Source organism: Phalacrocorax carbo, chromosome 8 (genome assembly GCF_963921805.1).
Source record: "Phalacrocorax carbo chromosome 8, bPhaCar2.1, whole genome shotgun sequence".
In the NCBI taxonomy this organism is placed as follows: domain Eukaryota; kingdom Metazoa; phylum Chordata; class Aves; order Suliformes; family Phalacrocoracidae; genus Phalacrocorax; species Phalacrocorax carbo.
This window is the reverse complement of record NC_087520.1, coordinates 44,000,272-44,014,900: the sequence shown is the minus strand read 5'-3', so window position 1 is coordinate 44,014,900 and position 14,629 is coordinate 44,000,272. Positions and strand designations below refer to the sequence as shown.

At 40.9% G+C, this 14,629-nt stretch overlaps 1 protein-coding gene across 2 annotated transcripts in view; it reads right to left on the bottom strand.

Annotated features, from left to right (window-relative positions):
• BANP (BTG3 associated nuclear protein) overlaps nt 1–14,629 on the bottom strand; it is a 153,239-nt gene that overhangs the window by 69,891 nt on the left and 68,719 nt on the right. The window contains exons 9-10 of one of the 2 annotated variants that reach the window (XM_064459735.1): nt 5,106–5,243; nt 1,500–1,564 (exon numbers count right to left, since the gene is read on the bottom strand). In XM_064459735.1, the coding sequence (XP_064315805.1) occupies nt 1,500–1,564; nt 5,106–5,243 (203 nt within the window). The remainder of the gene's footprint in view (nt 1–1,499; nt 1,565–5,105; nt 5,244–14,629) is intronic. The other variant, XM_064459736.1, reaches the window with a different exon arrangement.

The following is a 14,629-nucleotide window of genomic DNA, read 5'->3' as shown; positions in this document are numbered from 1 at the left end:
AAAGGAGTGTCTTTACAAAATGAAGTTTTTATTCATATGCTCAGAGGTGACTGTTCAAAAGCACTCTTAGATTAAGAAAAAACAGCTTCCCAAACACAGACTTGTAGTGAAATAGCACATTTCTCTGTGGAAAAAAACACCAGGTCTTTGATTTACATGTTTTCTGCATTTTCTCTTACTGGCACCGCTTCCTCCTATTTGAAGCTGTGTACATTGTAATAAATTTAAAACCAGATGTTTTCATCTGTCACAGACAAATGCAGCCCTTAAATGTCTTACATACGGGAACTTCGGATGAAACCAACAGACACCGGCGTGTGCTCGAACCTCAGGATCAATTACGAGTAGTATCTGCTGAATCATAATTTTTTTCAGTGGCTCTTTACCCAAGAACTGCCTTGGCTGTATTGTTGCACACTATGCATTCCTTCAGAGCCAGAACATTTTGATCCTTTCCTATTTCGCTCTAGGTCTGACAAGCTCTTCAGAGGAAACTGCCTTTAACTATAATATTTATATAATATTTATTATAATATTTATTCTACAATAGCTCCCTGTGTTAACAGTATTCCTCTGCACCAGAAGTGGTTTCATGAGATGTGATTTAGCGTACTTTGCAAACGGATTAAACCAACCCACAAGCAGATATGCTTAACATTGAGTTAAAAAAAAACCCTGCAGGGAAGTCACACAGATTAAAACTGTAGTCTGCATTTACGTTTAACCTTATTTTGCTATTGCTTCCTCATGTAAACAAACTAAGCACACAAGAAATCTAACATCAATCTTCACATTAGCAGTCTCTGCACATTCTTAAATAGCCAACAAAAATACTCTCATTCAGGTAAATTCAGCTGGCTTTAAAGGCTGTTTTGCCTGAGTGGGGAAAAACTGTCAAAATCTGAGGGTTCAGTACCGGAATTATCCATTTCCATTCTACTGTACTATTTTTATGGAAAAAATTATGAAGTGCAAATGCTGCAGTGCCAGATTACTTGATCAGTAATGAAGGTAAGTTCACTTCATTCTGCAATATGTCTTTACCAGATGGTGTCTGAAGGTTTCTCCAACTCCTGTTCAACAGTTCCCACACTTAAAGGCACTGAGTATTGTGAACACACTTAGTTCATAAACCCAACTAAGATAATTTCTCAATCGCAGCGCAAGCACCTAAACCGGTGTCCCATAACACTCTGCAAGTATGAAGTCTCCATTGAAGACCATCAGCCATATACAGCGATCGTTAGCATAACACACACGAGCTGTCTTGGCTGGTCAAGGGAAGCTAAAAAATAAAACCCCAAAACACAGAGACAGAAATATGACATTGCATTTACTGCTATAAAGCACATTTCATCCCGGCTCCCCCACATGCTCTCACTTCTACCCGCGCTGGTCCCCGTAGCGTGTCGCAGCAGACCTCGGAGGTACGGTTTTAGAACCGAGGCCCTACGTTCCTGCCAACACCTGCTCCGTGGGCACCCAAACGTTTGGCTCACCTCACTGTCCTGCGTGATTTGGACTTGCTCGCCTTGAGGAACCTGGGCTATGTGGAGATGGCCCTGTGGGATCCGCAACAAAAGAAAACACCAAGGAGCATCAGAAGAAAATCAAAACTAGAGGAAGCAGCTATTACCTTGGATTCAATACAGCTTACCGTATGGAAGCAAAACAATTATTCAATGAAAAGCATTAAAGATAGCTATAAAAAAAATGAAGTGCATCTGTATTTCCCCATCTTTTTATGCAAAGAATATGCAGAGTGACTTTGAAGAAAGAACAGTTCATTTTCACACAAGAGGAAAGGGAACAGGCATAATAATAAATAACATTTATGTAGTGCGTTCCTCTATAGACAAAGTATCTGCATTTTTGACTGATACACAAAGCGTGGGACTAACTTGCTTTGGTAGATCAGCCCTGTGCCTGAAACACACTTCCCATTTAAAGACCTTGGAAACTTAGCGCTCAAAACAGATACGCCAAGACTAACTGCTCAGACTAACTGCTCACTAAGGGTGAGGTTTTAAAAGGTATCTGCAAGTATCTCTATCTTTGCACGTTCGCAACGTTATGGAGAAGTACAGTACCATGCTAAAGACTCTCTCTCAAGCCGCTATAAATTGGCATGAAGTCATTCGTTTGAACGCGGTTACGCTGGCTTATGTTAGGGGAGAATCTGCCCTCACAGTTTTAATAACGTTAATACTTTGTACCACTGACCATACCCGCCACTTCAGAATGGTATCACGCCTACCATTTGATGAAAACATGGATAAGACAGTGGACGGAATTCCTTGTGCATCCTGACTAGCCCAGCGAAGTCTTTGCTACTGTGATTTACCTGAAGGGAGATTGGATTCTAAATAACCTACTTCAGGGTTTATAAGGCTTTGTGTTCGTTTTAATATGCCTGCATGAGACAGAGATTAAAGATAATCATTTGGAATTCTGTCAAAGGCTCTTCTTATTTTATAACACACGAACAATTGCATGTGATTTTCAAAGAAACACAGATCCCTCTATTTCAAACAGTTTCATTTCCTTTGGAAGGAAACTGTCTATTTATAGGGAGAAAAAACATACTGAAAGTATCACTCTGACAATAGGGACTGTATATAAAATTAGAGCACAGCCCAGTCCATGTTGAGATTAGAATCACTTTCCCTCCTTAACATCAAGCTCTCAGGGCTCCCAGGGAAAAGCACTGAACATTTAAAAGATCCATTAATAGCATTTTCAAATATAAGCGATCCTTTCTGACTAAAGGGAGGGGGGAGGAGGTGACTTTATTCACCTTCGTATCATGCAGCATTCCAAAAAAGAACTGCTCACTCATCTTTTCAGATACAGAGCTGGCCTTCAAGGACAGTCCTTTTGGTTTGTTCACAAATTCAACTCAATCCTGATTTTTTTTCTTGAACTTATATAGTATAAATAACTACCACCTTACTAAGGACTCCTAGCCTGATCTATATGCATCATTCCCTAGAACTGAAAAAGCAATACCATTTTCATCTGTTTCAGCCTAGAACCCCTCTACATGTCTGACAAATTATGACAACGTTTAGACAGCGGTTGTGGGTCACAGTGGATTTTTCCCCTGATTCCACAATCAATTTTAAGGACAGCTGACAGGCCCAGATCTTTTAACGAGGCAAACTTTCATCACTTACATCTGTAAGCATAACCGTATATAAAACTATATTTCGGATAGTTTTTCCTTCTACCTTGCCTTTCAAGACTCGAAAAACACTTGTCAGTCATCAGTTAAATCTTATCAAAAGATCTGTACAGCAGTTAAGAAGGCATGATCTTTAAAATATATAGGGAAGCCAAGAAACCAAGAAGTTCACACTATAATACTGTGAAGTTACAGCAAAAGTGAAGTAGAAGTGGAACCTCTGCACCCAGTTCCTGCAGAAAAAGCATTATTTCACTGAAGATGCTCTCAGCTGACAGGAGGGAAAAAAGTTTGCAAATTGATTAATTTATTGAACTTCTCTTTAGTCCTCTTCCGAGTTTGAGAATAGGAACTCGAAGCATTTAGGATCTCGTTCCGTTAAGCCATCACTCCCCAGGATTAGCTGCTCAGCTGCCATTGCAGTCATAGGGTGTTCAGGTACATGACAGGAAAGGGCAGGGCCTTTGGGAAAACGAAAGGGGTGGCCCGGACTCTCCAGCCGTATCTGAATCTCACAGCCGACGGCTCCTAGCATCCCTTACACTTGCACTCCAGCTCTTTCTGTTCTCTGACTTTATAAGCGGTCTTTTTCACTTTGGAAAAACGTGCTCTCTCCTGCAATTTCCTCTCCACAACTCTCAGAGTTGCTGTCTGGTGTTCCTCTCAATCACTTTCATCTCAAACCCCTTCCGCTTCCATGCACTCCTTAAAGAAAAAAAACAACGTTCTGGCTCTTATTTAAGTCCTCCCTTTAAGCAGTGCCTACAGCTCTGTCAGGTGCCTTCAACACTGCTGCACATCTTGACATTTTCCCCCAATTTCCATGACATTCTTCTCTGATTCTTCTACTGCTACTCTGGTAAACCTTCGGCCTTCATTACCCTCCTTCAGACTCTTCTTTGTAATGCCGTTGACTAAAAGCTTTCCAACTGCCAGACCGCTGGGAACTACATTTTGTATTTTTGACTAATATCTCTCAAGAATTCATGTTTCTTTGCCCATTTCCACCTGTTTCTTTACCTGGTTTCTAAGGGAAGAGGGCTTACGTGCTGGCCCGTGCTCAGACTTCGGGGCTCCTTCAGAACGCTAATACCACCAGTGAAAAAGTCCCTCTGTTATATGACCGCGCATAAACGCTGTAAACTGCAAAGCCCAAAGTTTTTGAAAGCTAATGGCAGACACATTTCACACATTAAATTCTCAGGTTTCTACCGCAAAAGGACGAGTGCGCAGATATAATTTGCTATTTCTGAATGCCGCACGTCAGAAATGCCACACAATCCGTCATTTCATTATTTTCTACTTTTTAAAAAAATTTCAATTTAAAACAATTCTTGTAGTCAAACTGTGGCACACAGGAACTAAAACCAAGGGGAGTTTTTTCAGAGTACACTAAAACCATATATAAAAATAACCATGGCCTTAGTTACGGTAGAAGTCTCAGGCTTAAAAAATACCGATATTCATAACTTTTACTTATATATGTGTATCTAAATGAATACACATGTAAAGGACTCAGCAAACAGATGTTCAAAAATGCCTGAGAATGCAGGGGTTTTTAAATGAAAATAAATAATGCATTCTTGTTTTGAAAGTCAGAGCTAGAACTACCTCTGGAGCGTAAACCATAGGCTCGGTAGGTCTGCCATTATTAGTACAGCAAGTACAAGCAAACAGCCAGGTAGAAACTAGTCAGTTCTATGTACAGTAACAAATGTGCATTTATTTGCAAGAGTTGTGTGGGCAAATCCTACGTAAAGATTTTTGCCAAATAACTCTAAAAATGTTTTCATAAGCCTTCAATGTTTATTTTCTGAAAATCATGCTTAAGAAGTGATGATAGGTCACAAATAAAGTTCAGCTGAAGCAAAGTTTGCAATAATCTAGATTGTTTAAATAGAATAATTTAGAAAAAGTTGAGTACATACTACTTGGACTTGTCCATCTTCTCCTATTTGGTGGATCTGAACCTGCTGAGCATTGGCTAGTGCATAGTGTAGTGCCTGTGGCTGGTTCTGCTGGATCTCATTAGAAGCTGAAACTGAACTCTGCGAACCCTCTGAAAGAGAGACAAAAATCCACCTTTATTAGATGTGTCTATCTCATGCCAGTGGCCATGCAACAACACATACTTAAAAACTGTGGAGAACAAATGAAGTAGACGCAGATCATTTATCCATTAATATTCTTATGCATGTTCATCGCTCACCTGTAGATTTGCTACAAATTCCAAAGGAGTTCCAAAGGCTGTTTCGTCTCCGAGAAAGCATACGTTTAAACAGCATCTCTTGAATCTAGATTAGAGGTTCTGCAACTGTAGAAGTCCTACCACAGCAAAACCACGCACACTTCCTAAGCAGTTCAACACTTCTTGTGCACCTGTGTAGCTGACAACTAGTACTGCCACCACCAATAGGATACATTTGAAAACCCATCCCCTACGCTGAAGTTATCGTATCAGTAAAGGACCTCTCTCAATTGTTTTTCAAGATCCATCACCCAGAAGTCATACTGATGCACATGAGCCTGGAATTATTTTTTTTAACCTCAAAACAGCAGGTTGATTTCTTGACTTCGATGAATTTAAACACTACCTCACACTGCAAAGTCAAGCCTGCTGAAAATGCCCCCATCAAAAAGGAAGGTGTTATCGTTGGGTAAGAGCGACAGCCACCCCTAAAACCATCGTGTGATTTCAAGAGGATAACAACTTGCATTAGAAGCAGACATATCAGATTCATTTCTGGGGTCTCCAGCTGCAGGGACAGGATTCTTATGAACGTTAGAGGCAAAAGGCAAGTAAAAAGAACCAAAACTTTTTTTATCTTTTTTTTTTTTTAGCATAAAAGTACTCAAATCTTTTTTTTTTTTTTTTAAAAAAAAAAAAAACAAACATGACTTTTTTAGGCATTTGGTAGCAGCGATACTGCAAGACTCATGATGTCGGTAATTCTGTATTGAAAGGTTGAAGCGGAACACAGTGGACCAGGGACTAAGGCTATGTGTGGGCCTTCGTACAGATCAAGACACCACTAGCAGGTAAATGCATCGCTAAATACCATATATCTTTTTAGGAATCAGGAAGGAAAACCAGGGCTATCCATCAATGGCACTTTTGCAGCATATGTGACAAGTTCAAGTACACACTGGTAGGAAAAACGGTCCCAATATCACATAAATGTCATACTAAGATTCAGCATCAGTCAGTTTTCTTCCTTTTATCTAAGACAACCTGGAGAATGGGACTGCCATAAAGGGCTTTTAGTATAACGTAGCTGAAGAACTACTTTCTACATACAGTGTTCCTGTAAATGACTTTTTGCTATGCCACAAAAATACACTGAATTAAATCTCTGAAGCATTAAGTGTCTCAATTTTTCTAAAGTATTTATTGCTCTGACAATGACTTTTATGCTACAAGGTACCGTAAAACAAATGAGCATCTAACATGTAGTAACATCAGTACCATAGGGCTTTCAAGCCGTCTGAGTACCGGGAACTATAATGAAAATATTTAAGAAACAGCATCACTCTACCTCCATTGCATATCATTCCCCTGCAAGATCTCGTGTGTTGCTTAAATAAGCACCAGGCAGGGCTCTCATCCTGCTCAGAGATGACTCGTGGCTGATATATTTTGGTTTTTAAAATGGTGGTTGGGTTTTTTTGGAACAACAGGAAGCCATGTTTCATAAAACTTTAATACCTCTACTTAATACTCTAAGATTTATACTGAACAGAGAATGTTAGTTTTGCAAGAACGAGCTTTATCCACTCATACAAATACTTTAATGGAAGTGTTCTTTAATAAAATCATCCATTTAGGTTTTTTTCCATCCTGTCTGCAAATGTTTGTGTAAGAAGATAATTTTGAGATTTAAGTCTAAACATAGGAACTGGAAACTAACTCCAAACCACCAAGCTACTATTTACTTATTTCTTGAATAGTTTAGTTGCTTAACAGTTCAACTAGACAGCTCTAATTCCATTAACGATCTGCAAATACGTAACTACAACCAGAACACTTACGCAGTAGCCAAGCCAAACACAACTACACGTCTTTGCTGTCTGCTAGACGTACATCTTCAGTACCTTGCATGCAACTAGTAGGTAACTGCAGAATGTTTCTGATTTCTTAAGGTCAGCCCTGCTGCACGCTCTGCAGTTCCAGTACCTCCTGCACTGTTGCACAACAGAAGTTTGCGGCCCAGAATTCCAGATGGGATTAACAAATCACAGTTGGCAGAAGAGTCCTGTACCTAGTGTGAGAAACTGCACCGTCAACCTAATAAAAACGTGATTTGTTCAAATTCTGATACTAGATCATGCTCCCCGTTGCTTGGCATGGTCGCTGAAAGTAACGGTTATTCTAGAAGGATCATTTAGCTAAGCCTCTGTGTGTCTCACTTTTTCTCTCATTTCCATTACTTCAGTCCTAATAATATTTTATGTGATTGTCTGTATCTTTTATTTTGCAAATAGCATTCTGTTAGGATGCTAAATGGCCACCAAGCCCACTGTTACTCATCGCGCTTCTTACAGGCTACCACTAGCCCATCCCGTTGTGCTTTTGTCTTTCCGTCATGCTGCCCAGTCCCCCACTACGTCCCTCAACAGCCGAGTTACGACTCGCCTTCTAGTCAAACCACAGCGTCCAAATACGTGTTCCTTCGTTCAGATGCGTGTGTAGACACGCACGCCTACGTAACCTCCCGCGCTCCAACATGTACAGCGCGAATGTAAACGCACATACCCCAACAGCAAAACCGGGCTTGGGACACAAGCGAGGTGAGGCATGTGTTTCACTTACAGATTTAATAACCTTCTAGTAGGACTCTTCCTGTAGCTTACACTTACCCTTACACAAACTGCAGTGCTGGACTTCTGAGAAAACACAACGATGCATTTATAATGAGTATTTTCTGATTAAGAAGTTATGCAATAAAAGAGTATCAAGGAAATAAGAGCTGCAGCAGATAGAAATGTATTTCAATATGTGCATATAATATATATGTAAATCTCTATTTTTAATTGTAAAGTGCAAAAGCCATCTTTTGCATCACAGATTCCAGAAATTATTATGCTGGGAACATAATAATGGTGGGAACAGGAGAGACAGACTGAATGCAGCCATACTGTACATCTCACACGGTCACTTATAAACAGGTTTCAGTTTGGCTTCACTGCAACAACCACAGTTGGGTTTTCTTTCTTTTTTAGTTGGATTTTGGTAGGGTTTTTTCTTCTTAGGAAGAAAGAAGGGAGAGGATTCAACAGCGTCTAAAAACAAAATATCCTTTTTAAGTATTGTTTTCCCCTTCTACATCTCTGACCAGATAAAAGTAATATTTATCCATTTTCAAACATTCCCCATTAAAAACAAACACAAACATGAATAGGACACAGATTGAACAGAGGATATGTCAACAGTTACAAATCACCATCATGTAAACTATCTCGCCTCACATTTCCAACTTTGATATATTAGAGAATCCCTGGCACCGAGAAGCTGTACAGCTGAACGCTTGCTTTGAAATTTTCCACTGCACTCGTTACAAAGGGGTACTTCGACACGAACCAACAGCTTACGTGGTGCTACGACTGAGCGCGTTATCCATGGCACTCCCAAGGCACCCTCCACTAGACGGAATAGCTTTGGAGCCACCCACAGAATGGAAGATGCTGCACTGACCAGGTGAGTAAGTTGTGATAAAGGGAGGGTAAAACGCCGGCTGCTGAAAGATTCCTTCTTCCCAAGTTGAAATTGGACCTTTCACATTTTACATTTGTTTACTGCATGTGCTTATGAGTCAAAGAAAACGTAGCCCAAGTGAGCCTGTCTTCCCAGATGAACGTTCGAGAGCTGGCAAAATCACCCCCACTGAAGCGCTTATTTCTGCCACGTTTCTCAAAGCCAACCTTCCCCAGCCACTGCCGAGCACGATTAGATTTGTCAGACAAATGTAATTTGTAACTGTTTCAAGAATGTGTGTGTTTAGTTCTCAACTAAGATCAGTTTTAAAATTCCTCGCTTCAAAGGCGAAACCTTTGGCATTTTCTAATTCTTTCCTATTCTCATTATACTTTGTATTTATCAGTTGAGCATCTGGCTTCTCATTTTGGAAGGAGATGCAGGGGAGGTACAGACTCTGTAGCAGAGGGGATTCATGCTTAGTCTCCTTACGTGTCATTAGTTATTCGGATTTGTTTTCTTAGTGTACGGGCCTCCCAGCCTCCCGCTTCTGCTTACAAACTAGGATATATTTTCTTGCATCCTTGATGCGCAGTCCTAGCAAGGAAAGGTTAATGGCCAGATGTAGCAAAGCAGTCCTCAAAAACAAAAAGCAGGAAAAACACCATTACAAAACAATTAATAGAAATAAAACTGTGTACTGTAAACTATTACCTCAACCTGACTCGCCCAGTGCTAAACGCCTCCCATTTTGCAGAACAGCTTTGAAGATTTGGCTGCACATCCATTTTTATATGTGACGTCTCGGCATAGGCTAAGCACTTCAGCCCAAATCTACATATAAATCCCAAAGTCATAGAACTAATTAAAAATTCCAACATGGACAACTGTGATAACAGCTTTAACAATCTTAAGAGAAATTAAAAGAAAGGGAGAAGGCACTCTTCAATTAATCCTCCTCCCAAAAACCTCATTTCCTACTGCCTTCCCTCCACAGACTGCTAACGTTTTTAAAAAGAGTATCTAGCTAAATTATCACGGCAGCCATGTGTACGACTCTTGTCAGGAACAAAAAAAGGGAAAAAACCACACATTATGGACCGAAACGTTGGCTCCGAGACGAGCAGAGCAAACCACTGCAATTAATACCTCGATTCCAACAACAGGCAACAGCTTCAAACAGAAGAGCCAGATAAAATACGGAAAACCAACTTCTGCCTAAATATAACAGTCTGCTACAACAACTTAACGCAACCCATAAATCTTGTGGCTACTGTAAAGCCGCAGAGTCAATTAAATGTAGAACAATCTCAATTAATATCTTTGGGGGTAAAGGACAGGGAAGAGATATTCATTCGTATTTTCCTACCAGCTTCCTTAGACATGTTTTTGTCGGCAGATCGGTTCCTCCTGAGCTCCTGACGCTTGAACACTATCGCAGAATTACAACGTCAGAAACTTGTAAGGCTCTGTAAGGACTATGGGCTCAGCCCCCACTCTTCTATGTCATTTGCATAGATAACAGATGATAAACAGAGCAGAGAGGAAATCTGTTATCATTTTTAACTGCACGACTCCAGTCAAAGCCATGTGCTGCATAAACTTTTATACACAAAAAGCAGAAAAAAGCCTAAGTTTTGACACATCCAACAAGTATGTAAGAACGAAGCTCAAGAATAGCAATCCTCTTAGATGTAAATAATTCAGGATTATTTATTATGTGTGCAATAACTCATAAAAATCACAAAACCTCGGAATAGCTGAGGTTGGAAGCGACCTCTGGAGATCATCTAATCCAATGCATGGGCAACCAGAACTGGCTGCTTCAGAGTGCATCCAGGTGGATTTCGACTGCCTCCAGGGATGGTGTCTCTGCAGCTTCTCTGGGCAACCTGTTACCACGTTCAGCCACCCTCAAGATTCCTCAGAGCCAGAAAAATCAGAGTCAGCTCACAGGCAGGGGAGTTTCAGGCGGCTATATTAATTTTTTTTTTAAATGAGGCAAATTAATTGCTGCTAAAAAGCAGCTCTGGAAAATCACATCTCCTAATTCACAGGGGAGGATGTCCAGCAGGGCAGTGACCGTGCTGATTTGAGACTATTTCAGGACTAACAAAAATATTATTTTTAATGATACGTAGAGATGTTCAACGATTTTTTCTGCCAAACAGAAAACACTAAGTTATTCTAGACTTTTAGCATACCGGCATTTAAGAAACTATTCTGTAACACATCAAAGAGCAGTGTTCCGTTGCAACACTTGAAGAAAGTGCCACTAAATTTCTCCTGATTGACACAACAGAAAGCTAATTGCTATTACCAGCCCCTAGAGACAGCTGATGCAAAATATTACATCAAGCCCATCAAGCACAACAGTTTTTTGAGCCTTTTTTTTTGGTTGCACCTCTCGGTCGCAATTTTAATACGAAATACTACAATCACGAGTTCAAAAATGGAAAAACCTTGCCAAATTCTGCGAGAAGTCCATACACGGAACATGGTGTTCATTCATGAGCGCTCAGGGGACCAAAAATCATATTTTAAACCTCTTAATGATGTTTTCAGAACGGCTCAGCCGCGTGGCAGACCCTGTGAGACTGTGTCTACTCAAGGCATGTGGCGACAGTGACAGCACATCTCAAAGAAGTGCTTTCTGAAGGCTATGGGAATATCTTCTAGGGTAAGCCCTGAAACTAAAAAGGGAATTGTCATCATTTAGCTAAGAATCAGTGGGTTTAAGTACTTCCACAAATAGCTTAGGTTTGTCATATTTACCCTGGTAAAAGGGGTGAGTCTGTGCGTGTAAATTTTCCCCCCACGTGGCATAATCCGAAATGCTTGTTTACAAGATGGGAGATGAAAGCGCTTCCCTACTGAACGTGAGCGACACCATGGCCGTATCTAAACTATCAGAGAAGCTGACACACTGAGCTTAAGGTCCTCAGCGACCTAACCTGGCCAGTCACAGAACCACGCGCTACTAAATTTCCTGATCAAACTCACTCATTCTGGCTTCTTTGAAGAGAAGCCGTACCGTCTTACACTGAGCGAGCGGAGCCAGAGCTCTCAGGACAGCTCAGAGGCCGCTGTACGAGGAACTACGCTGCACATCCCCACTTCCCTCACAGCGTCGACACGACACGGGAGCCATTCACAATCTTTTAAGAGCCTTTTTCTTCCTCATTATATTTTTTTTGTGAGAAGCAGCTACATTCCTCCCAACAGATAACCAACTCAAACGCCTGTGATATGCGAACTCACGTGGAGCAACACGTTACTCGGGGAAAACCAAACACAGGTATTCTGCAGGCGGCAGCAACCACAGCTGGGTGGAGACCCGACATAAAGCACCTAAAAGCTGATCTTAATAGCTACAACTAACAATAGCGGGCAAGACAGTTTCTCAAGTAGCTGAATTCCAGACTGTTCAAGGCTCACCTTAAATTGCCCCCTGAAACAAACGCTACCATAAAAACTGTCTGGGTTCATATGTAACACTTTAAAAAGCCATATTTGACAGCTATGTTGTCATAACTGTGAAATACAGACCTCCTTTACTTCAGAGCTGTGAAATATTACTTCTCTTTCCTGCTAGCTGGCAGCAGGAATTCTGCTATATCCACAATACAGTGCGTATAATAAGGAACAGATGCCTGTGAATTATGATGCTGTAATTCCACTGAGAGTTTCCAGGGATGTCAAACCACAACAGCAAAGTCTGAGCGGTTCATGAAGTTACCTGAAGACAGCGGTGGAATTACAGCCCTGTCATGCAAAAGTTACCTTTTTAAACATGTGCCAATCTACGTTTTTTTTTCCTTGCATCTTTTCTTTTCCCTCTTCATTCGGCCTCTCAGCCCGCTCTCCTGGTTTTCCTCATACCTCCTCCTCTTCCTCCAGGTGAAATACCACTCCCATCTCACTTTGGAATGCGAATCCATTTTTCAAAGGACCACCCAATTCTGAAAAAGGGTCTGGTTTTCTAAGAACTTTTTCACAGTGGGCGCAAATGTAGTGGTGAATTCATCTAACACCTTTACAGCCTCCCAGAAAATGATGCCAATGACATTCTGAGTAAGAGCAATATTTTAAACAAAATTAACAGAAGGCTCTGAATCCATGGGAACATTTTCACATACCGTTACCAAAGGCAGCTGTTAATGTTATTGTCGGTACTCTGCTTTTGGCTGCACGGTCTCTGCAGTCCTGCCAACGACGTGCCAAGATGCCTCAGCTGACCTTCATCATCTTCAGGACCAAAGACAGCTTTATACGGACAGGCAGTCGCCCCTTTGCTATCGAGGGGACGTGGGAAGTGAGATAGCCTGTACAGTGGGAGGCCCAGGTGACACAAAAACTCCTGGGAAATCCTGGAGACTGATGTACCAAAGTCAGCCAAGCTCAACGCCGGCTGAATGAGCTAACCGGGGTGCACGACCCCAGAAGCAGCTGCTGCAGAACCGGTCCGTGCGTGCCTGTACCACGCTACTCCCACCTGCTCAGGCAGCAAGTTGCTGAAATCCCAGGTTAGTTCAGGTGTGTCTTTGTACCCATGGAACAATTTACTCACAAATCAGGTTACTGGAACGGGGTGGGGGCGGGGGGAATGAGTTTTTATCTTTACCACGACAAAAAAAAACACTACCAAAAACTTATTACCTTATGGCCTTCTAAAGACAAGAATTCCCTGAGCCTGAGCCTGTGTTTTACATCTCTACACTGCACTCTCCAAATATCCAAACCAGGAGATTAAAGATTAATATTTTTTAATAATAAATCTCAACAACAGTCAAGGAGTACCATCTAATGAGCACAGGCCCATAATATCCACTTACTACTGCATTTTATTCTAAAATACTGATTGCTAAGAGACTTAAAATAAAAATCCCATCAACATATATGGCTTATGGTTACCATTATGTTGATTAGTTGTTTTAATTTGAGAATTTTGGATACGATTCCCAGTTCCAGCACATAAAATTTTCCATTGAAAGCAGATTTTGGCATTCTTTGCATGAGATACAGTGGTTAGTGTTAACATGCAACCAAAAATTTTATGCAGGCAAATAAACTTACTTCCTTTTCTTTGGGCTCACCTCCAAAACACTGTTTTTAATATATGATGTACAAATGTCCCATAACACTGCTTTATATTAAAAGCATGAGCCAGAAATGTCCTATGAGAACACTTCTTAGGTCAGTATTTTTCATTTGTTATTATTATTCATGCCTACATACCTATGTGGAAATATAGGATCACCTACAACATATTTAGTTTCTTCAGAGGGAAACTCTTCAGGAACAAAATTTAGCACGTCCCCCTCTAAATGGTGTGAACACACTGAGGAAGATTTATGCACTTGACTCCTCTTACGAACATCAGTTGCAGAAACATTTTGAACATCTACTCAAAAGTCTGAATACGGTAAAAAACAACTCATACGATAGCACAAAGCTGCATGGGCTGAATTTTTTGAGTTAACACATGCGGATGGACGTTCTCAAGCCCGTCAGTGACGCCCCCATTCAGATAACGTACAAACGAAAGCAGCCCACCTCTCACACTCTGGAATATCCTACGCTTTCATTTCTGGCAAACTTGTATTTTATTGCCAATTTAGAGACAGACTCCCTTCTCCCTCTTCTCTTTGTGAACAAACACACACATCTCGCTTCCTTTCTAGGCTCATTCATGTGCTGTAACCAGGAACACAACTGCAATCTGTAGATGAAACAGGACTAGAAGCTCACCC